At 53.3% G+C, this 27,289-nt stretch overlaps 2 protein-coding genes and 1 long non-coding RNA gene across 3 annotated transcripts in view; 2 read left to right on the forward strand and 1 right to left on the reverse strand.

Annotated features, from left to right (window-relative positions):
- The first annotated feature begins 4,468 nt into the window (after nt 1–4,468).
- Nucleotides 4,469–5,616, forward strand: LOC311199486. Its single transcript, XR_014617766.1, has 3 exons — nt 4,469–4,547; nt 4,796–4,861; nt 5,227–5,616. It is a non-coding gene; the product is annotated as an uncharacterized lncRNA (long non-coding RNA).
- Nucleotides 5,617–6,063: 447 nt separating this feature from the next.
- The window catches only part of ACSF2 (acyl-CoA synthetase family member 2), a gene marked incomplete at its 5' end in the record, with an annotated part of 37,231 nt that continues 16,005 nt past the window's right edge, over nt 6,064–27,289 (reverse strand). The window contains 6 exons of the mRNA XM_084273580.1: nt 6,064–6,278; nt 6,385–6,453; nt 6,641–6,751; nt 8,279–8,420; nt 8,762–8,913; nt 9,056–9,163. Of these exons, the coding sequence (XP_084129706.1) occupies nt 6,228–6,278; nt 6,385–6,453; nt 6,641–6,751; nt 8,279–8,420; nt 8,762–8,913; nt 9,056–9,163 (633 nt within the window). The 3' untranslated portion in view covers nt 6,064–6,227. The remainder of the gene's footprint in view (nt 6,279–6,384; nt 6,454–6,640; nt 6,752–8,278; nt 8,421–8,761; nt 8,914–9,055; nt 9,164–27,289) is intronic.
- CHAD (chondroadherin) lies at nt 18,330–26,574 on the forward strand. The gene is made up of 4 exons (XM_084273581.1): nt 18,330–19,118; nt 22,553–22,716; nt 23,438–23,583; nt 25,592–26,574. The coding sequence occupies exons 1-3, from the start codon at nt 18,339–18,341 to the stop codon at nt 23,577–23,579; spliced, it is 1,086 nt and encodes a 361-aa protein (XP_084129707.1). The 5' UTR covers nt 18,330–18,338; the 3' UTR covers nt 23,580–23,583; nt 25,592–26,574.

Below are 27,289 nucleotides of genomic sequence, written 5' to 3' on the forward strand. Positions count from 1 at the left end.
GGTGTTGATCCCTACCCTTTCAGGCTGTGATTTTAGGAGAAACATTGTGGTGTCTTTCTCCTTTTGAGTAAGTCTGATGTGGAAAAAGCACCAAGGGAAGTCAGTCGAGCTGGTTTTGAGAGTACTTAGCTGTTGCCATCCCTGATGTATTTTAATGATCATAGAATCATAGAATGGTCTGGGTTGGAAGGGACCCCAAGGATCACAGAGCTCCAACCCTCTGCCACAGGCAGGGACACCAACCTCCAGGCCTGCAGCTGCACAAGGTTGCCCAGGGCCCCATCCAACCTGGCCCTGAACACCTCCAGGGACGGGGCACCCACCCCCTCTCTGGGCAGCCTGTTCCAGCCCCTCACCACTCTCTGTAAAGAAACTTCCTCCTAGTATCTAATTTAAACCTTCCTTTCTTTAGCTTCACTCCATCTCCCTTGTCTTGGCATTGTCTAGCCTTTAAAAAAGTTGATTCCCCTCCTGTTTCTCTGCTCCCTTCAGGGACTGGAATGCTGCAATGAGGTTCCCCCCCTTCTTGGCTGTACCAGCATTCGATTCCAAACATGCCAAGCTCCAAGCAGTTCCTTTTCCAGTTAACACTCCTAATATTTCCCAAAGTGTTTTTCTCTGCTCCACATGCATTCAATTATAAACATGCAAAACATCCAGCAGTTTAATCCCAAAACAAAGAGCCAGGACTGAAAGATAATACATGACCTGAATCCTCCCCTTGGAGCCCAGAAGCAGCACCTGACCTTGGATCTCAGGGCTTTCCTCTTCCAGGGAATGTCCTGGAGGCAACTAGCCCACACCTTTCCACAACCAGCTGCTTTTGTGGAGAGGTAATGTCAGGTGATGTGGAAACAGCCCAGGCTGAGTCAGCTCACCTGTGCTGGCTGCCTGGGGAGGTTAACTCTGGCCTGGCCAGAACCAGGACATTATCCACCCCCTTTTCCACACTATCTACATCATGCCAAGATCTTACATTTTTGGAGTACTGGGGAAGGTTCATAACATCATTTATCTATTAGGTAGAACATCTATCACGGACTGATTTTATACACCAAGTAAATTCTATCCTCACCTAAAATTAAATCCCCTTGTGGTATACACTGGATTTCCCCATCATTTTGCACCACCCACCAAGTACACCCAGGTCCCTGAGCAAAGGCAAATCCACCTGTAGGATTGCACGAAACCCACAAGCAGCCCCTCTGACCCAGGAGCTCAGGGCTTTCCCTTCCCAGGGAACAGTCCTACCAGTGCCCCATTGTCATTTCTCGGCTCTACCACCATTCAATTTAACCATTCTAAACCTTTGAGTAACTGCTACCAAATTCTAGGGCTTTCAAAATTCTGTTGTTCCAAGGAAATCCACAAGATGACCTCATCCTCCTGCTCTTTGTCTCTCACAGGACATTTGGGCTGGCACCCAGAAGTGAAAATGGCCCCTGTGATCACAGAGATGTCAAGACTCTCCCCAGGGGCAGGCGGGGTAGCTATAAAGTAGAAGTTTCCACTTCACAGGGACAGAAATGGGGAGGAAAACAAGGCTTTTCAGGAAGCAGTGTGAGTTGTTCTTTGCTTGAGCTCTGCCCCTGACTAGGGAAATTAAAAAATGAAATGAAAATGGTATTGTAATGAATGGTGCCCCCGATATCACTTGGTCAGTGGTGAACATGGACTGAAAATGGGACCTTGAAATATCATGCTATATTTCAGGTGATGCAGTTTTGTAACAGGGGATGAGATAGCACACATGGGTTTGTTCTTTGCATTCAAAGGTGATTTGAATATTAGGCAGAGATGTGGTTGATTTGGAATGTGGATTTGGAATGCCAGAAGAGAATATATGCTTGAAGTGAGGCAAAGAAGGAAAGGAAAAGGAATGTTTGTGTTGTACCTGTAATCCCAGAAAGGGGGGGTTGTGTTGGAAGGATTCTAAGGTGAAAAAAGAGTGTGTTTGTTGCAGTGATGGTGAGGTGAGAAAAACCAACCGGGTCAGAAGACATGGAGGAAGAGAGATGTTCAGCTGTTGGTCTCCCCCCCGAAATAAATCGAGTCAGATTTCACAAGTGAGGAGGAGGAAAAGGAATTTCCTGTCCCTGTCTCTGGAAGAACCAGGAGGTGGAGACAGAAAGCTCTAGTGCAGGCTTCTCAGCCAGGCTGTTAGACCTGCTGGAGCCCCGGTGTGTGTTCCAAGTACTGTTCACAAATTGTGACCCTGGAAACAGGCAGCCAGCTCTTCCTGGATCACAATCCAGGTGGAGTGTACAGCACTGTTCAGACGGTGAGGAAAGGAAAGGGGTTTCAGACAAAGCCTCCAACTGTCCCTCACAGGCCACTCCTACTGAACATACAAAGCAGGACAGAAGAAAATGCAATAACTGAACCTCCTCCAGCCTGTGGGCACACGGGGAGCTGTGGGGCAGCAGAGGGCAGGGGAATCACAGAATCACACAGAATCACAGAATCTTAGGGGTTGGAAGGGACCTCAAGAGATCATCGGGTCCAACCCCCCTGCCAAAGCAGGAAGGGGCATGGGGGGAGCCCCCTACTTACTGCTCCAGCGGGCTCAGCACCATCCGCTTCCTGGTGCCGTCACCTCGGCCCTGCACCTCCCGCGTCCAGGCCTCAGGCTCCAGAGTCGGGCCACAGGCCTCCCGGCCGCAGCCACCCTTGCCCCGTGGAACTGCCCCTGTGCCCCTGCAATGCTGTGGGGGGAACAGAGTCACAGAATCACACAATTATTGCCTTGGAAAAGACCTTGAAGATCATCAAGTCCAACCGTTCCTGTCCTGTGCTAAACCATACCCCTGAGCACCTCATCTACCCTTTTTTAAACACATCCAGGGAAGGTGACTCAGCCCCTCCCTGGGCAGCCTGTTCCAGGCCTTGACAACTCTTTCAGGGAAGAATTTTTTCATAACATCTGCTCTGACCCTGCCCTTAGTGCCATTTCCCCTTGTCCCATCTCCTGTCCCCTGGCTGCAGAGACCATCGCCCACCTCTCTGCACCCTCCTGTCAGATAAATTATAGGTAGTGATAAGGTCTCCTCTCAGCCTCCTCCAGGCTAAACAGCCCCAGCTCCCTCAGCAGTGGAGTTCAGGGGGCACACACAGCCACGCACACCCCCCCTGCCAACCCTCCTGTCATCCCAGCTTACCCAGCCCTACGCCGACGTACTGCTCAGCCCAGCAGTACGAGAGGTTGTGGGAGCTAAGGGCACCCCTGGGGAGAGCACTGCACAGGGTGAGGGGGATGCTGAGCCTGCTGGGGGGTGGCATGGGGAGGGTACAGCATGAGGGGCACCCACCTTCCTCGCAAAATGGGAGACCTTGTTGTGCCGGAAGCCAGGGGCCAGGAGCATGGCACGGGCAGTATGGTATGTGCTGTGGTGGTTCAACCCTGGCTGGAGGCCAGACGCCCACCAGAGCTGCTCTATCACTCCCCTTTCCAGCTGGACAGGGGAGAAAATATATATTGGGAGGCTCAGGAGTGGAGATAAGGACAGGGAGAGATCACTCTGCAATCAGTGTCAGGGGCAAAACAGACTCACCATGGAATAAAGGAAAGAAAACTCTAATTTATGACACTGCACTGTGCACCCAGTGACACCAGAGTCAGATCATGAGAAGTACAAGATCTTAAAGCACCCCCCCTCACCCACAGCCACTTCTTAGCAGACTTCCCTTTAGTCATGATTTCACTCCCTTAGTCCCCCCACTGTGGCACAGGAAGGGGCAGGGACTGGGGGAATGGGGTCAGTTCCTCATGAGCTGTTTTCCTTCTTGACCAGAGGGGGAGCATTCATTCCTCACACCCTCCCCCTGCTGCACCATGGGGTCCCACCCACAGCAGACAGTCCTTCACGAACTTCTCCAATGTGAAGTTCAGCTGCTCCCCAGCCGCCCTGGTGTGGGTCACTGCTATGGGTGCAGTCATAAATCACAATGTCTCTCAGTCCCAGCCCTCCACAGGGTCACCAGTCATCGCCCCCCTGCCCACAAACCTGGTCCGGTGGGAATCTCTCCCTCGCTCATCTGTGTCTCTCTCTCTCCATGGGCTGCAAGCGCTGGCAGGGGCTTGTTCCCACATGAGTCACAATCTCCTGTATGTCTCCACCTGCTCCAGCACTTCCTGGGGACCTTCCCCCACACCGCTCCCAGGGCTGGAGGGGGGTTTCCTGGTCTCAGCAATGCTGAGAGGGGAGCCATGGCGTTTCTCCACACAGGGTTGTGCAAACCCAGCACTGACAGCCCCAGACACCAGTGTCACTATTAATAGCCCTGGAGAAGTGAGTGATGACAGAAGCAGTGGCCACAGATTCCTGTTCCGAGGCCAGAAGTGCGTGGTACCAAGTCACCCATCCTTGACGTAACCCTCGCACGGTGGGAAGAGCCCCTGGGTGCCGGGACTTTCCGAGCTGGCAGCGAGTGCTATAAGAAAGAGCAGGACCCAGATGGGGTAAGGGCAGGAGCCCCTGGAGTCTGCTGACAGCCTCACACACCCTGAGCCCATGCTGCCAGCCACCAGCATCCAGCCTTCCCCTCACGTGAGTATTTCAGCCAGGGCTGCACTACACCAGGTGCCCGGGATGGCCACGGGGACACCTCCAGAGGTGTCCTGGCTGGGGAGGGCAGGGAAAGCATCTTGGGCACCCAGGCTCTGCTGGGGCTCAGACCCGTGGATGGAGCAGCACCACTCCTGGGACAGGAGCAGAGCTGGATGGGGGGCTGGGATGGGACAACAGGGACCCCCCCCAGTCCTGGCTGTGACCATGCTTGCTGTGTTTCTCCGCAGTGTGTCTACCCCTGCAAGCCCAGCTTGACTTCACCTCCATGTTTTACCAGCAAAGGCCCAGTGACGGTGAGTACATGGAGCACCTCTGGGTCTGCCCAAAGTGGGGAGGCATCAGACAGGACCTAGAGGAGAAGCTCCTCTCCCTGCAGGCTTGTCCTGCACCTGGGTTAGTGCTGGGGTGGGGGGGAGCCAAGGGAGATGCCCTAGACACCAGAAGTTTGCAGCATCCCCAAGGTTGCTGGCTGCCTAAAACCAGGGCAGGGAGGAGACCCAAGTTTTGCTTCCCAGACACCCCCCTTCCTCTGGGGTGGGCAGAGGTGAAGCCGGTGAAACACGCCAGCCCTGCAAGCAGGGAACAGCACAGGAAGCTGCTGGAGGGACACTGTAGGGAAAGGCTCTGCCCCAAACCATCCCCTGTGCTTTTCTTTCAGAAAGCAGACACAAACTGTGGGTGTGTTGCCCACTTGGTCTGCTTCCATGGGTAGAGCCCACCGTCCAGCTGGGAGATCCAGGATCGAGACCTCGCTGACACTTCACCTCTCCCAGCGCTGAGGGGAGAGGCCCCGCTGGGAGGGAAGCAGGAGGGAGATGCCTGGGAGGTCGGTGAGAGTCGGCAGCAACGTTACCTGCTTCCCAGCTGGGGTGGGACACTTCTGCTGGGAACGAAGAGGAACCGTGTCCTTCCACTTCTCAGCAGAGTGTGTCATGGTTGGGAGGCACCAAACAACTCCCGTAAAACACTGTCCCAGGGCCGCTCTCTGCTTCACACTGCCAGTGGGACAGGAGCTTTGGTATTTCTGCATAATCCTGTCTGTCTTGTTCAAAACAACAAAATAAACCTTGCCAAGTCTACCTCGGGGAAGTTTCTTTGGGGGGCCACAAGGCCCAGGGGAGGAGGGGGGTTACAGGTTGAGCTTTTCCAGCCAGCTTTAAGGAGGTCTGTCCCGTGCAAAGTCGCACTCTCTAAAGCCCCTGCTCTTCATTTCAAGGTGACCAGCTCTGTTCTATGAGCTAGGAGTCTCAGCAACGCCCAGAGAAGGCATTCACCTACCTTAGGAAGCCAGGCCAGGCTGTCAGGACTGAAAAATACCAGTAAAATAGCTGCCAGTGTCTGTTTAAGTGCTCTGAAATGGCTGTAGCCAAATGGCTCATGGAGACACAAGACTTGAAAACCTTCCTGAGGTCTTTCAGGAGCAGGAGAGAACTCCAGAAATAAGCATCCCTCCCTCACACTGCGGTGTTTCTGTTGGCAAAGAAACAAACCCCACTGGGAAAAAAAAGGCTCTCTGTTTTATTAATGAGAAGTGCCACCAGCCTGATGCCAGGGAGAGAAGGTCTCTGCTGCATGGCCCAAGGCACAGGTGAAAAGCAGAGGCAAAGCTGGCTGAAGTAGGGCTGATTTAGTCTCTCTTTTCGCTCTGCCTTCCCAAGCTCAGAGCTGAAGGTGCTTCTCCATCTGCTCCCTCAACTTGTATTTTTGAATCTGGAATAAAGTGCAGAGAGGAGGAGGAGGAGGAGGGGAGGGAGACTTAGGAGACAGGAGCGGGGACTGGGGCTGCCCACCCCATCCTGCCCTGCCCCTCTCTTACCTTCCCAGAGACGGTGAGGGGGTACTGCCCCACAAACACAACGTACCGTGGGATCTTGAAATGGGAGATCTGGGAAGAGAGAACCAACCGCTACACGACCAGCAGGAACAGCATCTCCTGCCTGGCCGGCGCTGCCCAAGCCAGGGCTGGGCCCCCAGTTGCTCTAAAGCCTTTTGCACATTCATCTGCACATCCCCAGCAGCTCCTGGGTGCACCAATGTGTCAGTTACTGGGCTGGGAGGAGCGGGACACCCACCTTGCCTTTGCAGAAAGCTTTAATCTCTTCCTCGGTGCAGTCCTGCCCAGCCCGCACGCGGATGCAGGCACAGATCTCTTCTCCCAGCCGTGGGTCCTTCACACCAACCACCTGGTTGGGACAGAAGGATGGTGTGACCCTCCCCAGGACATCCACCTCCTCCTCCTCCTCCTCCCACAGGGGGGACATGCTGGAAGAAGGGTGTAAGCCCTGACCTGCATCACGGGGCGCTGGACTCGCAGTGCAGGGATGTGTAAAGGCAGCTTGAGCTGCTCAAACATCTCACCGTGCTTTCCACATGGCACAGAGCCCTCCCAGAAGGGCTTCCCAGCCTTTTCCCCAGAGGAAAGGTGGCAGAGCAGACACCAGGACCCTCCTGTTATCCCTCTGCCTGCCTCTGCTTCCCAAAAAAAGAGGCAGCAGGTTTCACTGCTTGGGAGGCATACAACTACCTGACAGGAGGGTGCAGAGAGGTGGGTGATGGTCTCTTCAGCCAGGGGACAGGAGATGGGACAAGGGGAAATGGGCTTAAGTTGCCCCAGGGCAGGGTCAGAGCAGATGGGAGGGAAAAAATATTCACTGAAAGAGTTGTTAGGGCTGGAACAGGCTGCCCAGGGAGGTGGTTGAGTCACCATCCCTGGATGTGTTTAAAAAAAGGGTAGATGAGGTACTTAGGGGTATGGTTTAGCTTAGGACAGGAACAGTTGGACTCGATCTTAAAGGTCTTTTCCAACCTTGTGATTCCGTGAAGTGCTTTGGGATCTCCAGATGAAACAGTGGGAGAGGGATGAAGTCAAATTAAAGGATTAATTGAAACCTTTGTAATGGCAGATCTTAGTAGACTATGACACCAGGAGATGGGCTTCCCAAGCCTGATCCCTCTCTAAAGTTCACTCGCAGCACTCCACAAGCATCCCACTGTCATTCCCCGCCCTGAACTGGTATCTCAACATCCCAGAGACACGTCGATCCTTCTGAGTCCAGAGCAGTGACATAAAGCCCTAGAAACTACATAAACAGGGCTGGTTTGCAACCCATCTGCACTGGGACCGTTCCAGGGAGAGATGCTGGCCTGGCACAGGCACAGCACTGACTAAACAACTGGGTTATTTATGGGGAAACTTGTCTGGCACAAAACCTGGAGGAGAACAATCCCAGCAGGTTGGGAGCAGCTGCTCAGCACTGCAAATCATTGCTGTCTTGGGAGAGGATGAAACTACGTCTCGTTCCTCACCACCTGGGACTGGTTGGAGGAGACTTTTTGGATTTATAGTTTAGCAATTAATTATCAGCAAAAGCCATCCTTCCAGGCTGCTTTCCAAGGAAGAATTTCAGCTGGGAGAGTGGACAGGCAGCCTAAAAACCCAAATGAACAACAGTCACCACTCCCCAGATGTGCAGGTGCTGCACGAGGGGCTTGCCTACCAGGTGTGCCCCATGCCAGGAGCTCTGCCTGTCCCTTCCACGAGCCTTTCCCCTCTGCTCACCAACCAATGGTCCACAAAAGGGGAAGGCAGCCAGCAAACAGGGGAAGGCAGCCAGCTCCCAAAGCAGCAGTCCCACCAGCTTCCCACCACAGCTCTGCTTCCCATCACAGCTTCCCATCACTGCTCACCCACCCACCTCCCTCCCGCTCACCTGGACCTCCTCAATCTTGGGATGGGTGTGAAGAAACTGCTCGAGTTCTGCTGGGTAGATGTTCTCTCCTCCCCGAATGATCATGTCCTTGCAGCGGCCTATAATTTTGCAGTAGCCGTGCTCATCCAGCATCGCGAGGTCCCTGCAACGACACCAACTCCCAGCCCTGTCCCAGCTGGGTGGAAGAAGGGCTGATGCTCCCACCCAGCCCGGTCTGGAGGCCACCTCAGGGTATCCAGCAGGAAATATGGCTGAGATGGAAGAGATTAAGCAGCTCCTGCTACAGCCAAACACTGCTGTCAGGGTCTAGATGGAAGCAACTCCTGTCCTCGCTGCGTAGCCCCACAGCCCCTCCATCACACCAGTAGTGAGGTGACTGTCCCCATCTCCAGGTGCACTTGGCATCGAGGGCTCTGTGCTAAAAGCTGTTCTGAAGTCCATGGACAGATCAGCCTGGAGGAGCAGGGCTGTTTCCAGACTCACCCTGTCTTGTACCAGCTCTCAGCAGTGACCACTTCCTTTGTCTTGGTGGGGTCGTCCCAGTAGCCCAGCATGACACAGTAGCCACGGATCTGGAGCTCCCCAGGTGTGTTCAGAGGCACAGGCTTCCCTGTTTCTGGATCCTCGATTTTTGCCTGCAATTCATGAGAAGGGTTTAGGAGGGGATGTCTGAGCCCAATGTGACAGCACACCCCACCTCCAGCACTGGACAGGGAGGACTGGCCAAGGTCTACTGCACACAGAGGACCTGGAGAAGGTGTGGAGAGTCACAGTCACCTCTGTATGGGGAAAGATGTATCCCACTGTCTCAGTTTTCCTGGCAATGCTGTCATTGGGGAATCCCATGAAGGTGACAGGGCTGTTTTCAGTGGTCCCGTAGGCAACCTGCAGACATAAAGGAGAAACATGCCTCAAGGGAAAGGGGACTGCACAGCTTTAGGCACAGGGAAGATGATGCTGGTGATGAGCACAGGGGTATCGGGGTGGGAGGAGGATGTTCTCACACATCACTTGGGTCACAGGCAAGTGCTGCTCTTGTTGCCCATGGATGGGGCAATCCTGGAGAGGCAGGAGCTGAAGCAGCACTGCGCCTGCCCACCCCAGCCTCTCTCAGCCTCATGTCTGTGCTCCAGACACCCACCACTCACAACACTCTGGGTGTCACATACTTTTGACACCCCACCCTCCTCTTTCCCAACTTAGGTCTCTCTGAACCCTGTCCCACTGACTCCCTACCAGACACCAATCTTGCCTCGGTGCCCTTGCAGCCATCGACTCAAGGTGCTGAGCTCATCTTCTACAGCTCAGAGCCCATCAGATGTTGCTTTGGAAAAACTCTGGAGCCAGCAGCAGGTTCCTGTGGGACACTGCAGGTCCTGCAGCATGGCTGCTTGCTCCAGATCCTTTTGTGCAGACATCAGCTCCTGTAACCCTCCAAAGGCATCACGAGGCTGCACGATGCTCGGTGCAGCTGCACTTTCAGACCAAAAGCCTCACAGCAGGACACAAGCTTCTCACTGCTAAACCTCCCTCGCCGCTAATCCCACCAGCAGGCTCTGAGTCACCTCAGCTGAAGGTCACTTCTCCTGGAGGAAAATTCCAGCTCTTTGTGCCCAGCTCAGTGGCCTGCTGAGACAGGAGGTGCTCTGGCAGCCCTGAGCTGCTCCGATGCTGGAACGGCTCCTTCAGCTTCGGCTCTTGGGAGCTGCGTTTCAGTGGTGGGACATCCCAGACCAGCACTCTGCTCTCTCTCAGCTGCCTAGGACATCGTGTGTCACCAGGCAGTGTCCCTCTCCATTAATGTCACCAGTGGCTGCTTTGCTGGCAGAGCGTGGCTGGGAAAGGGCTAATGCTGCTTTCTCCTTTCTCCATCAGATCTTCAAAGCTCCAAGCGAGCAGCTCAGACCCACTGGACCACAACTGGGCTCCACACCTCCCTACAGCCTTGGCCCTCAGATCTGGGTCATGCCTTTGGAGCAAACGCCCCAGCTACAAAGGGCTCATCTCCGTGGTCAGGGCTTCTGCACGGTGCCCAGCCAACTCCAGGCACCACCCCTGCATTCACAGGTGGCTTTGCAAAGGGCAGTGATGAGGAACTCTCCAAACACACACACACACACACACACACACGTGTCCCAAGCAAGCTACACATAACACTGTAGGAGCACACAGTGCTTTCTGCCGCTCGTGGCTGCTGCAGCATCTCACACTGGGCACGGTCTGTCCTAACAGCTGATGCTCTTGTTTGACTACACCATGGTCAGCATGAATCCGAGCAGGAGATTTGCAGGAGCCACCGCTTAGCTGGGAATCCAGAGGAGAGAGTCTTCAGGCTGCTGCAGGGACCATCTGGTGCAAACTGCTCTGCTAGGAGCCTGGCAGCCCAGGGAGAGCGACTGCAAACAGGCTTCTCCTACCAGACACAACGATAGCTTCCCAGCCGGGGTGGAAACCTACAGCATCTAATGCTCAGACAGGATTTCTCTCCCACCCACTAATGGGAGTCCTGTGGCTGGATCAAGTGACTGACGGGACACAAATCCAAGATCTTAAACACTTATTAAAAATCCCAGTGCCTTTGTTTTTTTGTTTTCCTCTGCGGGATGAATTGCAATGTTGGTCCCAGGATCCCAGCCAAGCCCTGAGTCAACGCTTTCAGCCTCCCCAGGTCACTCCAGCAGCTTAATTGGACACAGCAGCAGGCAGCTCCCTGGCAGGACGATGCTGTGGGTGCCGCGGCTCACCAGGCTCCTCTAGATGCCTGGCAGCGTGCCGTGTGCCCCAAGCACCGGCTGGCCGTGCCTTGGCCGGTGCCTTGTCCCCATAAACACCCTCACACCCACAATAACAGGCTTCCCAAATCAGCCCAGAGAGCCACACAGGTCTGAACCTCCCCATCTGCTGCCTGACCACTGCCTCCCAACCTGCCCGCGCTGGCACCGCTCACTGCAGCCACACACCAGAATGTCACTCCCGACCTTTCCAAGATACCATTTCTCCCCTGGGATATTGTTTTCCCCATCTAGCACATCCAAGACTGAGGCAGAGGCTGGAGCAAGCCCTTGTGCCAGCACTGCTGTCCTTCCCAACCCTCATCTGACACGTGGAGCATCCTCCAGCAGCTCCATCGTCCCAGCCCAGCCGCAGCTCTTGATACACGAGATGAAATGATGCTTCCACAAAACCCCACACACCAATTTAAGCTTGGAGATATCCACAAAGATTGATAGCTTTCAAGACCCAAAGGGACACTTAGCATCATCTAGCCTTGTCATCTGGTGTAATTCAGTCCGGAAAACCTCACCCAATAATTTCTGCATCAGCTCCATAATTTCCAACTGGAGCTGTATCTCATGTCAAAGCAAAGCTTTTCAGAGGCCAGGAGTCCAGCTTGGCCTCTTGGCTTTGAGAGGAGCTACAGGAGTACAGGACAGAATCAACTGTAAAGCCTTTTTAGTTTTACTGTGAGGACCCACAAGTGACCCCCAACCCCAACACCCAGCCTGCAAACCAGTCTTTCCTTCAGCCACGACAAGGCCAGCTCCAAACCAAACTGCCACCTAACTTATTCCTACCCACAAGAGCTTCATTCTCTGGGAATCCTGAGCCTCTGTCTAAACCAGGAATAAAGAGACCATCTCAAGCAGAGCTGTGTTTTTTAAAGCACGCTTCACAAACATTTCCTGCCAGTGCTGTTTAAACACCGGCCGCTACGGAACAGGCAAAACAGCCTGGAGAAGGAGGTGTCTAAAAATTATAAAGTAAAAACAATCAGACTCCAGTCTCCCCAGTAAACATTCAGGAGGCAGACTGATGTGGCTGGGAGCGTGGGGACTCTGAAGACCCTGGGTTTTTCCCAACTGTGCCACTTATTTACTGCGGGACTTGGAAGGAGCCACATCTGCTCTCTGCTCCTCAGCTTTCCCCAGTGTCCTGTGACAATAAATGCCCCCTCCCTGTCCCTCCACATTCAGCTGCTGCTGGAAGGTTGTGATGAAAAGGCTGGCTGCAGGACCACCGGTACCCTGAGTGGGGTTACACTGGGTGGGACTGGAGCAGGAAGTCAGGGCTGCCAGACAGTACAAGGTCCTTGGAGAAGACATCCCTCTGGACCTGAACGATGCTCAGTGTCCCTCATCACCACCCTCTGGTTATGCCACGCTGGAGGATGAAGGCAGGGCATGAACCACCACACTAAAACCTACAGAAATGGAGCTCTGCTGAAGAAGACAATATTGGCCTTGGGAAAAAGCAGCAAATTGACTGTGAAATAATAGGGATTTTCAGACTTCAAAGGCGGCGTAATGAAGAGCAGAAATCAGCCCGGCGACCCAGGAGATGTGCTCAGGGACCTCTAGGAGACCCTTTGAACTCCTCTCAGTGTAACATCTAATTACCCCTAAACCTGTGCTGAGTGTGTTGTCTGCCTGGCATATTTCCACCAAAGCTGACCCCAGCCCCTCCCTTTGCAGGCAGCTCCCAATCCTTCTCCATGGAACAACAATCTTCCCTCACAGACTCACAGAACCACAGGGGTTGGAAGGGACCTCCAGAGAGCATTGAGCCCAACCCCCCTTTAGCTGCTTTCTGCCAAGATGCCCCCACAAGCTCGTCCCTCTGGGGACCTGAGTCTCATTGCTTTGGACATGTCCCACTACTCCAAATTGTACTGGAATACTCCTGAACCTTCAGGTCAACTTTGCTGCTGTTAAAAAACAAACCCCAACTCCCACTCCCGTCCAGCCTGTGTCACACTGAGATTTCATTTCCTTCCCCAGCAACAGAACCATCTTTGTGTCAAAAAACATCAGGACACAAACAAGTAGGTCTTGTAGGACAAACCTCCAAGGGTGGCCACCCTGCTGGCATTTCTCCCCCACCCAGAGAGCTGCCAGACAAGTCCCAGTTTGGATGGGGCTTAAAAAAAAAAAATCCCCAAAAATATCAGGTGCCCAAAGCACCGTCTTTGTGTTTAGCAGGCAAGGGCTTTGCCTCAGCAGGAGACCACTGCAAAAAATGGCAACCCAAGCTTGCCCAGGCAAGAAAAGTGTCTCTGAAAATCAACCTTCTGTTACCCTACAGCCAGGACAAACTGCTCCTCGTGGTCTGGAGTTAAAGCTGCCTCTCTTCTCTTCACGCTGAGCAGAAGTCTTGAGGCTTGCAAGTATTTCTCCAGCCCTGCCAGCGTGTCAGAAGCACCAGCATGTGCAGTCACTTGCTGGTTTATCCACAGCTTGATAGAAGGTCTTTGCCATGTCATTAACTCCATCCTCCCTGCTGCTGGGTGCCAACGTGCTTAGAACAAGTGGGATTAAATGGAAACGTGCAGAAATGAAGTATCACAAGGGTGGAAAGCTGCTGGTTTGGGGGTACCTCAATGCTCAAAGCTGCTGGAGCAGGAAAGGCAGCAAAAACCTTGGTGCAAAGGTGACATCTCTGTGGATTGGGTCTTGTTGCTTCCATGCTGCATTTTAAATGTTCTCCTGGCACATTCCCATGGCTTCTGCAGCTGCTGAAGCCACCTACTCATTAGGTCCTCCACAATAACAAGGTGGGATGGGGAGGTCTCCCTTTGGCCAAGGGCATGCAGGGAAGCTGTCACCAAGAGGAGCTGAGTTTCCATTTTGATAACAGGGGGGACTCCTGGCTGGGGAGCACTCAGGGAAGCCAGAAGTCTGACAGGGGTCAGCTGGGTTCTGCTAGGGAGGAAAGCTCCACTCTTCTGCAGTCTGCAAGAGCTGCAGAGAGGACAGTGGCCCTGGGCAGAGCACAGGGCTGCTGGAGGATGCCCAGCACAGGGTGGACACAGTGGGGCTGGAGGCAGTGAGGGCTGGGTGAGCTTCACAGCAGAGGCCAAGAGCATCACGCAGCAGCTGCTGGGATTGAATGGAAGGGAAGTTGGGTGGACATCAGTGGGGAGCCAATCTGGCTCCATATCAATGGGTGGAGGCCATGCTACAGTGGAAGAAAAAACATCAGAAGGAAGGATGGTTCAACAGCTCAACGAGCGACCTGGGCCCCTGCAGGGATGGGTACCCTTCAAGCACATAAAGTAGAAACAACAACTCAGGCCTGTACTCAGAGCCCCGATGCTGCTGTCCCTGATGGGATACCTGCACATCACCAAAAGCCAGGGCATTCTTAGGTACTGCCTGGAATAACCAGGACACCCCCCCCGGGGCTCCTTAAAGCTGCCTGGAGGGTGCTGCATGCTTGGGACAACCCCTGGGACACTGCAGAGCTTGCCCCTTCTCCCTCCCCAGCAACCAGTGCCAGGCAAAGACACAGCTCCACCAAGGCTGGGGCTGTGCAGGCTCCAAATGGGGACAGAACATGTACCCCATGACCCCCACACCAAAGCAGTCCAAGCCCCCGCCTCCAGCCTGGACCCCAAGGCCAGCTCCACCAGTGCCACCTCAAGAAGGTGATCACCAGCATGCACAACCATGCAAAACCAGATCTGGGTCCTCTCAAAAAAAAAAAATCAGGTTTAAGCTACAGAATCAGGTTTAAGGGAGCAGTGGAATATTTTAAACACAGAGTGCTGCATGTGTAGCTGTATCAATAGGTCAGAATTTCCAATGTTAACAAAAACAAAGATTAAACATGGAAAAAAACCATCTCTGGTGGTGTATCAAAACAGCTCTGGCCTGTGGTACCACAGAAACACCCCAAATTATCTACATTTATACTGTTTCCAAAGCTGCATTTATTTGCTCAGCCCACAACGCCTCCAAGGAGGAGAGGAGGGGAGTCCAGCGTCTGCAAATTACCAGGCACCGGGAATGTTTGCAGAACTGTTAATCAATTAAGAAAGAGAAGGTGGTGGGATAATCCTGCCTCTTCTGCCATGTCCTGGCAGCACCAGTCCTGGGGGACCTGTGAGGTGAGGGGCTGGACAGGACCCAGCTGACTGTGGTATCCCACCGCGGCACAGGGAACACCGACACTACTGCCATTGTCACTGCCAGACTGTGAGCCACCCAGGAGTGGGACCCACGGGACCCAGGTGAGCTTTTGAGGATCACTGGCTGTTTGCTGGCCAGCCAAGGGCTGCAGAGCCCAGTGTGGGAAGAACAGACCCCACCAGCAAGCAGCTCAAAACACAAACAGCCGGGAGCCCAGGGGCGAGGTGCCAGTTGTGGCAGATGCCAACCGGCTCCCGCCACAGGAATGTGCTCACCGAGGCAGGGAAATCAAAAACATGAGGGGAAAGAACTTCCTTTTATTCAACGTTTGTGCCTGGAGAAACAGAGCTGGGCAGCAGACACCTTTCCCCCAGCAGCACTGCCCTGTTACCACCCCACGGCGGGACCGAAAACAACCCGGCATCCACCTCACCTCTGCTGCAGGCGCTGGGCTGGCAGGGAGCCCTGGGGCAGGGACACCAGCCCACCCTGCATCAGCATCTTGGAGCTACATCACAGCACCCTCATGAGGGAACTTATGTGTCTTACCTGTGTTCACCCCCTGCCCGCCCCAGCCACACCACACACACCCCTGCAGGGCCAGTGTCCCTGTCCCCCCAAAATCGGCAGCCTCTGCCAGCAAAGAGATCAAGGGTGGAAGAAGGGGAAATCTATCCTCAGAGCAAGAAAGATGAGAAGGTAGTTTGAGGTTTAGTTGGTTTAACCTCTGAAAAGGGTCTTGTTCCAGAAATATGTATGGCTGGGATCTATTTAGGGATGGAGGTTGCAAGGCTCTCACCAGCACTTTGCTCCAGCCTGACCCATGCTGGCAGAAACCTTTGCAGAAGCAGCAAGCTGTTACCTGGTTATTTTTTTGCAAGGGGATGGGCAAACCAAGTATCAGCCATCAGCTGCACTCTGGGAGGGAGCACAGATAGCTGCCTAGCTACAGCAGGCAGCAGAAACAGGCTGGACTTTAAATTTCACCCATTAGCTGTTCTTGCCACAGGATGGCTGGTACATAACTGCAGGAACTGTTCATCAAAAACTAAGAGCAAGGGGATTGAACCTGCTCAGGGGAAGGAAAAATAAAAATCAATCAGTGGATAGGTGATGCTTTAGAGCTGATTTTTTCCCTTTTCCAAACATCTGCCCAGCTCCCTCAGCTTTACAAGCAGCAGGCTGAAGGGGCATTCTCAGTCCTGATCAACAGGAGGAAAACAGAGGGTTCTTCTGTCTACCACCTCTTCTGCTGTCTCAAGAGTCCTGACCAAGACATTCAAAGAGCTGTTCCAGAGATGAAAGCATGTGCATGACTGTTGTGGTGCCAACTGATTCAGGCATAAGCAAAAATGCCATTGTTTTGATCCAAGAGTTTTAAGTCCTATGGTAACTACAGGAGGTCCCTCCAGCAGGAGTGTGGAGCTCCTACGCTCAGAGCATCCCTCCAGAGAGGAGGCAGGAGAAGCACTCGGTGCCGAGGTGACCAACACTGGAAGCCTAACATGACCTGGCCCACACCAAAGCCCCATTGTTGTTCAGCCAACTCCATCGACCCCACGGGCTCACCAGAACCTACACTGACACCCCAAAAGGCCCTATTTCTCCCCATATTAGTCACACAATGACAACCCTTCGGACTGACAGCTGCTGCCCAGAGCCAGGCAGTTTGCATAACACCATCAGAGCACGCTCAGCGGCGCGGGCGAGCTCCTCCTTGCAACAATGGAAAAACCCAGAAATCTCAGTGAATAAGCCAGCCTGTGTCCTAAGGCAGCCCTTGGATTTCCTCCCTTTCTTGAGCCCGTCTCGCCTCTGCAAAAGCTGCGGGGCGGCTCTGCAGCCAGCCTGGGGAGCAGAAGCCTCAACAAGCTCACAGTTATGTGCGCGGCGCTCGGCTGCTCGCTGCAGCCAGGAACTGGCTGGAAATCAGTTCAAAATGTTCCACTTCCAAACCCCACCCCACAGCCCCTGGAGCTCTCTCTCTCTCTCTCCGCTCTCACAGAAGCGGGCGCTGGGGCTTTTAACTGCTTTGCTTTAGCCTTCTCTATTAGGAGAGCAAGAGACATCCTCTGCAACTGCTGCTGCAAGCCAAGAGCCAAGGCAGACCCTACTCCCAGCTCCAGCAGCTATTGCTTTGCAACTTCACCCTCCCTTTACTGATGCTCACACCTTTCCTTGTCCACAGCTTTGTCATAGGCTTTGCCATCCCCCTCCTCTGACCTGGGAACACAGCGGGATGCCACCATCCAGCATCGCTCAGCCACCACCTTGTCACACCGTGTTCCTGTGGGCTCTGCCCCTGCCCCATCCTGAAAAGAGGGCTGAATCTAATGGGGCCTTACTGCCTGGGATTTTGTGGGTGTCAATAACATATTGTGGGAAGGCATCAGTGCCATGTGCTGAGAAAATGACCCCTCACACAGGTCTCCTGCCCATGACCACGGGTACATCACACTGTGCTGCTTGTAAGAAAAGACTCAGCAGAGATTAAAGGCTGTCTGCCATCCTTGGCCAGCTCCAGGGTGCAGCTCAGATCTGGAAGCCTGTGACAAAAACCTCTGCATTCTAAGAGCAACTGCAGCACTGTTGGCCTTTGGCACGATCAGCTACCACTGCCCTCTGTGCTCAGGCAAGCTCCTCTGAAAGGAGCCAGGCAAGACCCCCCAGAAAAGTCCCTCTGTGATAAGCCTTCCTCTCCCCAAGCCAGCCAAAGTTAAATACAGCCTGCTGACAGCTCCCGGGGGGCTGTGGGGTGGGGGGGTCCCTGCTACACCGTTCACATGAAACATGTTTCCCCTCTCCTCCCCTCTGCCCCCTGACTGATGAGTCTGGGCCCGGAGAGGTTCCCACAGAGCAGGCCCATGTCTGTCCTTCCTGATGGATCTGTGGAGCTGCTTCGGCAACGGGGCCGGGCAGGACTGTGGACACTGCCTGGTGCCAAGGGGTTAAGCTCACAGTGAGTTCCCAAAGCCAGTTGCTTCCAACTGGCTGCTGCCTGCGGTTTGTGGGAAGGGATTTTGCTTTTTAATAACATTATAAATAGGGCTGTGTTCAGCGTGCTGCAAACCCAGTTACTCTCTCCCTCCCACCCATCTTCCCTCCTCCTCCTCCTTGCTTCTCTTCCCACCACACCAATTCCTGATCTGACCATGAATCGGTCAGGCTTCTTCCTCAGTGTCCTCAGCCTCCTGGCATGCCTTGCCTCCATGGCTCAGGCATGTCCCCCGAGCTGCCACTGCCACGGCGGAGACCTGCAGCACGTCATCTGCGACAACGCGGGGCTGAAGAAGATCCCCAAGGTGCCTGAGCAAACGCGGCTTCTCAACCTGCAGAAGAACAACTTCCCTGTCCTGCCCACCAACGGCTTCCGGGACATGAAGAAACTGGTGTCCCTGCACCTCCAGAGCTCACGGATCAAGGAGATCTCAACTGGAGCCTTCCGGGGGCTCAAGAGCCTGGTCTACCTCTACCTCACTGACAACCAGATCAGTGTCATAAAGCAAGGAGCCTTTGATGATCTCTCTGAGCTCACCTACCTGTACCTGGATCAGAACAAGATCCCAGACCTACCCAAAGGGCTCCTCTCCCCTCTTGTCAACCTCTTCATCCTGCATTTAGGCAGCAATAAAATCCGGGAGCTCAAACCAGGGGCCTTCACTGGGGCTAAAGATCTGCGCTGGCTCTACCTCTCCGACAATTCCCTCACCAACCTGCTGCCCGGGGCCTTGGAGGACGTAGAAAACCTCGCTGTCCTGCACCTGGACAAGAACCAGCTGAGCAGCTATCCTGTGAATGCAATGAGCAAGCTGAGAGTGCTGGAGGAACTGAAGCTTTCCCACAACCCAATTGAGGTCATCCCTGACAATGCCTTCCAGTCCTTCGGGCGATACCTGCAGACACTCAGCCTGGACAACATGAAACTCAAGAGGGTGAGTCCTTTCTCTTTCCATTTGCTCAAAATAAGAGACACAGGGGTTGATTTTCTTCTCCTTTACAAAGCCCTCAGTTTGCTGTCCCTCCCTCACAGAGGAGAGGGGGGATGTAGGTCTGCAGGCTCTGCAGACAAGCGAGGCACTGGCCAGCTGACAACACTCCTGATGTGGACCTTTCTGTTGAGATATTTATACAAAACAAAGTTATCCCGAGCTGATCAAACTCCCTGGAAAGGTAGCACATTACCTCCCAAGCTGGAGGTGACATCCAGAAAAGTATTTGGGATGCTCCAGGACAATCAGGCACCTTTCATCACACAAGGCATGGGATGAGAGGTGAGGATCTGACCCCTACTCAAGGGGCTGAAGTGCCCTGCTTCCTTCATTCAGCCGGGGTACCTGCTGTAGGTTGGGAGGAGAAGACTCCTCAGGAGGAGCCATGAGTCACAGTGGCTTCTTACCCACACCTTGCAGACAGGTAGGCACGCAGAGCTGCACCTTCACCTCCCCCTGGGCCTTCCAACTTTACACGCTATAAAGAAAGGCTTGTTTATTGATGCTCTCTCAACAGCCACTCTTGCAGCATCTTACAAAGGGCCCCTGTTCCCACTGGAGAGGAGGGACATTCAGGTATTCCGAATGGCAAAACCACCCCCCTTCTTCTGTGGGAAAGCACGATCCACAGGCAGGAGCATCACCCTCAGGGAATCACTTGCATCAGAACCCCTACAATGCCAGACAGCACAGGAACAGAAACACCCTGTCACAGCCTGACACCCTCCCTAGGTGCACCCTGAGCAGGAGGGTGCTGCAGGTGGAGCAGAACAGTTCACCCTGGGAGGATGCTTTGTCAGGAAGCCCAAAGACAAAGGGCATCCAGGTAAGGCAGCCTGGCACTTCACACCAAAGCAACACCCACCATGTGCAGGAAAACGTGATGGAAAGGAGAATTTCTTAGCATCAAAGAGCAAAACTCGAAGGGCACCACAGGGATGAGCAAATGACCTGAAAGCTACCAGGAATAGAGCACACCAGAGGTTTCAAGAGGATGTAGCATCCCAAAATGCTCAAAAACTGGAAGCACAGCTTGCCCAGGTGAGAAGGATGCTACCCAAAGCACTTCAGCAGCACCCAGTCAGTATTTAAGCCCAAGTCTAGCCTCAGCACTAACCTCTCCAGGACAGGAGTAAGCAAGCTCATCTCTTGAACACAATCTACTGACCTCTCTAGGCAAGACCTTAAGACATGCTGCCACAGCACTTTTGCAGACTCAGTTTTAAGGCACTTTCATCATGTGCAAAACAAAAGTAACAGCTTAAATGATGCTGCAGCTGGAGAGACATCAGCATCCCAAGTCACACACTGAGGAAGTCAGGCTAACCCATGATGCTGGGGTACTCCAGGGATTTAAGCATCCTTGGACTAGCCAAAAAAAGCAAGGGTTAGTAATTGCAGCCAGCAGAAGAGACTTTCTCTTTTCAGCAGCCAGGTATGGACAGGAACTTAAAAGGCTCTTCTGCAGCCAGATGCCTCCTTTCCTCCCCACCAGCCCAGTAAGACACCAGTTTATGGGATCAGCACTAACAGGGGCGGCTTCTGCAGCTGTAGGGCTTGCATTCTTTTTCAGGAAAACAACCCTCCCATCCCTGCTCTTCAAATGCTCAAAGGCAAAACAGCCCAGGTGTGAACTGTGCACTGCTGGGAGACATCTAACCAGAGAGGCCTCACCACCTAGGAAATCACTACCAAATACTTCAAATGCCGCTGGCGGCTTTTCCTCCTTCACAACCACCCTGTCCCTTAGCTGCTCCCTGCATGGCTGGAAGGTTTTGCAAGCTGATTGAGTGCAAAACCCTCCCCACATGAAGCTGTCCCAGCCTGAGCAGAACGAGGAGAGCCCCAGGCTGCTCCACAGCTCCAGCACTTGGCTCCCCTTCCCCACCAGCATCACAGACCCACACTGCTCACCCGTGGGGCCACGCTGCACGGGTTAGGACCCACAATGATCAAGGTGGACAACCAGGCAATGCAGATGGAAGCTGGATGTGGGCCCCTTCCTACTGATTTATTAGAAAATCAATCACAGCAGTGATCCTCCATCTAAGCAAGGGGGAAATCACGGGTCTCTTCACAAGCACACACGCTGGCAGGCAGCACAGCAGCTGTTACCAGCAGATGTGAGCTCTCCTCATGGGGCCAGGAGAGGAATGAGCAGCTGAGACAGTACAGCACTGTCCAAACTAGAGCGTGGCCAGGTTACCGCCCCGCTGCACAGCACAGCAGCAGCTCTGAGCAGCCCTTATCAGCACAGCAAAACCTACCACAGCCGGCTGGGTTCTGCATCACTGACTGCCCAGCAGCTACAGGAGCCCAGGAGTGTTGCAGCTAAGCTCTAATCCTATCCAACATCACTTGGAAGATGACAAAAGTTCACAGCTTAAAATAATGCATCACCTCTGTCAAGCTCAGAGAGTGTGAACCTGATGATCCTATCTGAATGAGAGCTTCTGGTCACAAAAGGGAGCACAGAGCCTTGATTGAGGGTGGTTCTGGTAGACCTGGACCTCCTCTCCACCCCTTTTGAGAAAGCTTTCCCCTGCTTTGAGAAGGGGGAAGAGGTGGTTTGTCATAGCCAAGAGGAGCTCTGTGTTTTGCCAGTGACTCTCCAATTCAGCACTACCAAGGAAGTTTGTGTTCAAGGGCTTGCTTTCAAGAAGAAACTTTCCAACCTGAGTAACCATGGGCTGAGAAGAGCCAGGGATGAGGCCTCAGGGAAGAGAGGAGAGGGCTACAGAGCTGGGTTTACAGACTCCCTCCTCTCCTTGGCAGCTTTTTTAAGGGAGGTTCTCCTGCCTGTTAATAGAGAAGAGAGAAACCTCGCAGCATCCTTTGCAAACAACCCACTGGGAGAAAACAGAGGAGGTTGAGGTGCTGGAAACCTGCCTCTATTTCTACACTGCTCAGATGCCAAGTGTAACTTTCCACTCAGAGCCCCTGGGCACTGCCAAAGTCTACAGCCCCTTCAGACACCACAAACACTCCCTCCTTCAGCCGTTCCAGGACAGGCAAGGCAACAGGCTCTGGAAGGATTTCCAGCCTTGGAAAGGAATACACCCAGAAAAGATCTTAATTTAGAAGGGAGAAGTATGGCTCAAAAATAAAGAGGGCTGACAGACTTTATTTAGGGATGTGGCTGCAGAGAGAATCCCACACAGATTTGGGACATAGGAAGGAGACTCCACCATCCATAAACCCACCAGCCTGATGCCTCTTAGGTTGTCCAGAGCTCCCAGCAAGCCAGGACCCACCTCCACCATTCCTTCCCTTGCTCCTTCCACGCTTATGCCACTGCAACTCCTGAGCAGAGGCGTCCAGGTTTGAAGCCCCCTGCCCTAAGGCCGTGTTGCTCAGCAGAAACCCCTGTGCTTCAGTTTGCAGACCACGCGTTCGCGGGCGTGACCGCGCTGAAGACCGCTCACCTGGAGAGCAACCGCCTCACCCAGCTGCCCCGCAGCTTCCCCTTCGACAAAATGGAGACGCTGACGCTGGCCCGCAACGCCTGGCACTGCAGCTGCCAGCTGGCACACCTGCGCAAGTACGGCCCCTGCCCTCCCCACGCCCCAGGGGTGGGCCCAGGGTCCCTTGAGAAAGAGAGAGAGGGGCCCACCCCAAGCTGTAGCAGGCTAGAGGATGCTGCTGAAGGCCCCCACGCATGCCCAGCAGCTCTCTCTCCTGCCCATCCTGTCCCTTCGCTGTATGAGTGTTAGTCCGGGATGCAATACAAGAAGGATGTGGGACTGTTGGAGAGGGTTTAGAGGAGGCAATGAAGAGGATTAGAGGGCTGGAGCAGCTGCCCTAAAAGGAGAGGCTGAGGGAGTTGGGCTTGTTCAGCCTAAAGAGAAGGCTGTGGGGGGACCTCATTGCAGCCTTCCAGTCCCTGAAGGGAGCAGAGAAACAGGAGGGGAATCAGCTTTTTAAAAGGGGAGATAATGGCAGGACAAGGGGGATGGAGTGAAGCTAAAGGAAGAAAGGTTTAAATTAGATATTAGGGGGGAGTTCTTTACAGAGAGTGGTGAGGTGCTGGAACAGGCTGCCCAGAGAGGGTGTGGATGCCCTATCCCTTCAGATGTTCAAGACCAGCTTGGCTGGGGCCCTGGGCAACCTTGTGTAGCTCCACGCCTGGAGGTTGCTGGCCCTGCCTGTGGCAGGGGGGTTAGAACTTTATGATCCTTGGGGTCCCTTCCAACCCAGAGCATTCTATCATTCTGTGATTTGTACCTCTTGTAAGCTCCTGGTCTTCCTTCTCCATGTCCCAGGTGGCTGAAAGGCAATCGCACCCGTGCTGAGGAGACCTGCTCCACACCCACGCAGTACCGGGGCCAGTCCATCAGAGACACCCCGGCCCTCCGCACCTGCAAGCTCCCCACCAAGAGGTCCAAGAAGGGAAGCCGCCATTAAACACGTAAGATGGTTCATAGAGCCACTTGGTAGCTTTTAGAGCCATATTGGTAGCTTTGAGTTAGCCCTACAGCAAGCCTTGATGTCACCAAAGGTACAGGGACTTCTGTCTCTGACCTCAGTGACATTGGGGTTTGGCTCCAAACAGCTCATCCAGCTCCTGGCAATATTGAGCTCCATGGGCTCCCAGAGAGAGAAGCTGCCAGGAGCAGCAGGGATGGAGTCAACCCTGGAAAACAAACACGGGGCCAAAGACAGGCCTGGGGCAGCAACAAAAGAGGGAAACACATAATTAAGTGTCAAATCAACCCCGAGCTGGGATCACACATGCTTTACTTTCCTAACCCATTGCAGATGCTCAGCCTTTTGCCCCAGTAAAGGTCCTCTGGGTTTGGTTTGAAATCCAGGGCCAGACACTGCTGGGAAGTCTGGCCCCAGGCTGCCCAGCCCACACAGAAAGAGATGTCTTCCATAAGGAGCAGTTCTTGGTCCAGTACCTGCCTTTCAGCAACTACAATTCCCATCCAAGACACTCAGGTATTTAAAAACAAGGGCTGATGCCTTCAAATGAGTGTCCCAGAAGAGGAAGGTTTGAGACAGCAAATATTCTTTGAATACAGGGTTCTGAGCCAGAAGGTGATTCAGAGACAGTGCTGACTTTCCCCTGAGCAATGAGCTTATTGACACCTACCAATCCAAACACCAGCTCTGAAAACCTATCACACAAATACCTTCCACCACTGGAAGCTACCAAGAGTATTAAATTCAGGGCATAGAGTAGCAAGAAAACCACAACTGCCATCACTCCATCCCAAGCATGTTGCTTTTTTCCCACCCCAGGAATGGGTCTGGAGCTTGTTTGGCTTCCTGAGGACCTGGGATGAGCCTGCAAGTCTGTAAGCACTTGGGAAAGGGACCTTTGCTCCTTTGTTAATTAAAGTGGAGCAACCCTGTGCTGCACTGTAAGAACAAGGGCTGCCACTGTGCCCTTGCCCAACAGAAGGGATGAGGCAGAAGCCTGAAGCCCAGTTATGGCTGTTTGGTCCCCAGTTCACTAAGGATACGCATAACAGGATGGAGAAAGTAGATTTATGACCAAGGTGTCAGGGATGATGCCAGCTGCTCTGCGCCTTCCTAAAGCAGTTGCTTCTCTTGCAGTGCCAGAGGTTTTATGGATTAGAGGTGGAAATACCAGTCGTTCCATGTCAGGCGGGTAAAGTTCCGCTCTGAGGATGGAAAAAATTCAGCTTTCTAAACCACGACACTGAAACATATTTTATATACAGGCCTGGCCCTTCTTAACCTTCTTCTCTCCCTGCCTGAACTCAATTCCAGTTCACTCCTCCATGATGACAGTAAGAAAACCATGACAATAACTGCCTGCTTACTCCACAGCACCTTCCACCCAACCCAAACAGGTTTACAAGTATTAATGAAATGGAAAATTATCCATCCAGTCTTGCAGGAGACAAAGCTCAATACCTTCATGTGCCAGTGCCAAAACACAGGCACAGTGACCCACTCCAGTGTGGTGACACCAATTTAAGGAGTATAAAGGGCCTCTGACTTCACTGCACTCCTCCTGAGAGCCAGGCAGCTTCCTCAGGTGTCAGCTATGGGGGTCTGGATGTCAGGGATGGCCAGTGACTAAGTCAGATTGAAAGCTGCTTGGCAGTTTCTAAAGATTTAACTACCTTTCCAGAACCAGGGCACCAAAATAATTCACTGCTCTTTGAAGTTTCACTCTTGGGTTTCTTCCTTTATGAAGGAAGCACTCGCTGACCATCAACATTTTGGCTGAGATACCCAAGAGTCAAGCTGTGAGTTGGGAGAAGAGCTCAGAGACAGGAATGACCCACCTCCTCCACTGTGGGAACTCCTAAGGGCTTCTTGACTCTAGGCTTCCAAGTGTGAGCTTCATTCACTCCCTGAGCATAAAGGAACACAGGCAAACACTAGCAGCTTGAAAAAAAACCCTTAAAACATGCAGACTCCTCTCTTTTTTTCCCTAGCAGGCCCCGGTACGGCCTGTCCTGGTGACCGGTCACTTCAACCATCAGAAAACTACTGACTTCTGAGTCCTTCCTTAAGCTTCTCCTACCTGTCAGGAAACATTTCTGATCTATCCCAACACCTCCAGCCTCCTCCGACTCCCCGCTTCTCTGCTGATCGCAGGATGGAATCCACCTTTCCAACCTTTTCCGACACCTATGTATTTTAAAAGAGGCAGTTTTAAGAACTAAACTATGCATGACCCTACTAAGACAAGCTACCCTAGATCCTGCTGGTGAAACACAGTCAGCTTTCCCAGAGGCAACGCAACCCACAGCCCCAACCGACCAGTTGGTCGCTGTCTCTCCCCTTCCAGTGGAGTGGAAGCGAAGTGGGAAGGTAGGAGCATCCCTCCCCCAGCTGCTTGATCAGGAGAATTGGTCCCAACCCACTCAAACAGACTCCTCTGCCTTCCCATGGAGGGGATCCCTGCAGGCCAGGGCTGAGGGGACCAGGCGAAGCGATGGCCAAGAACCGGTGGCCCCGAGACCACGCTGCCCTTTCATGCCAAAAGGCAGTGATCTCTCTAGGCTGGCCAGAAATCCTGGAAGTGAAGCAGTACTGGGGAACCCCGACACTGAAGCCACCCCAGGACTGGGCTCCCTCCCAGTCGGTGGGGTCCACCACAGCACGTGTCTGTCCAGGAGGAGAGGTGTGCACCACGCACCCCTGGGGCACCCTCCTCTTCTCCCTGCCCATTCTCCAGAGGATCTAGCAGGACACCAGGATGCCTGTGGTTTATTGTCACGGCTATCACGATACCACAGTTGCAACTTAACTCTGGTTTTTAATCCTAAAGAGTTATATAAATATATGTATATTTATTCCTCTGTAACTGAGTGTAAATGACCTTTAAGAGGATGAAAACTCCTCTGTCTCCTATATAGAAATCAAATTGTATATTTTCTTATGTACATCTTCTGTATAAAGCTCTTGCTGCAAAGATGAATTCAACGAGTCTCCCTGTGTCTGTCTGAGGGCTGGAGGAGCACGAGGAACATGAGACCAGCAGTACAAATATAGACTTAATCCTCTTTATCCTACAGGCAGAGCAACTGTTTGGGAGGGGTTTATTATTTCTCTTTCTACACAGCAGGAACACGTAACACCTAACAAGTCCTCAGCCAAACTCAAACCTGCTATAAAAATAGAGAGCTGTCACTTGGCAGAGTCCAGGCAGCAGCACCCAGGGCTGTCCCCAGTGCTTTAGTTTGGCATTAAGAGCATCACAGCCAGGAAGAAACCTTGGCCACCTCCACAACGGCTCCAGGACAGATGCCCTGGGTTCCCCTGGTCCACAGCACAGCACACAGATGCCCCTGTAAAACCCTGGTGCTGGTGAGGTCCAGGTCTGCCAACGATAACACATTGAAGCTGACCCCCAGCCCCACACATTTATCCATCACAGCAGTCTGCTTCCTCAGCACCTGCAAGCAGGGTGGCACTGGAGTGGTTTCCTTTAAAGGAACAAAAAAAATGACCCTTTTTGGCTCAGCCATTCACTCACTGGCACACACGTGGGGATGGCAGGACCTGCCTATGACACGTGTCACCCGTGGTGCCAGCGACCCCCTGTCCCATTCCACACACACGACATGCTGATGCTCTTGCACAGGCCAAAGGTGAGGGGGACACGTGATGGAGAAGCAGTCTAGGAG

Source organism: Gallinula chloropus, assembly GCF_964237585.1.
Source record: "Gallinula chloropus genome assembly, chromosome: 20".
NCBI lineage: Eukaryota > Metazoa > Chordata > Aves > Gruiformes > Rallidae > Gallinula > Gallinula chloropus.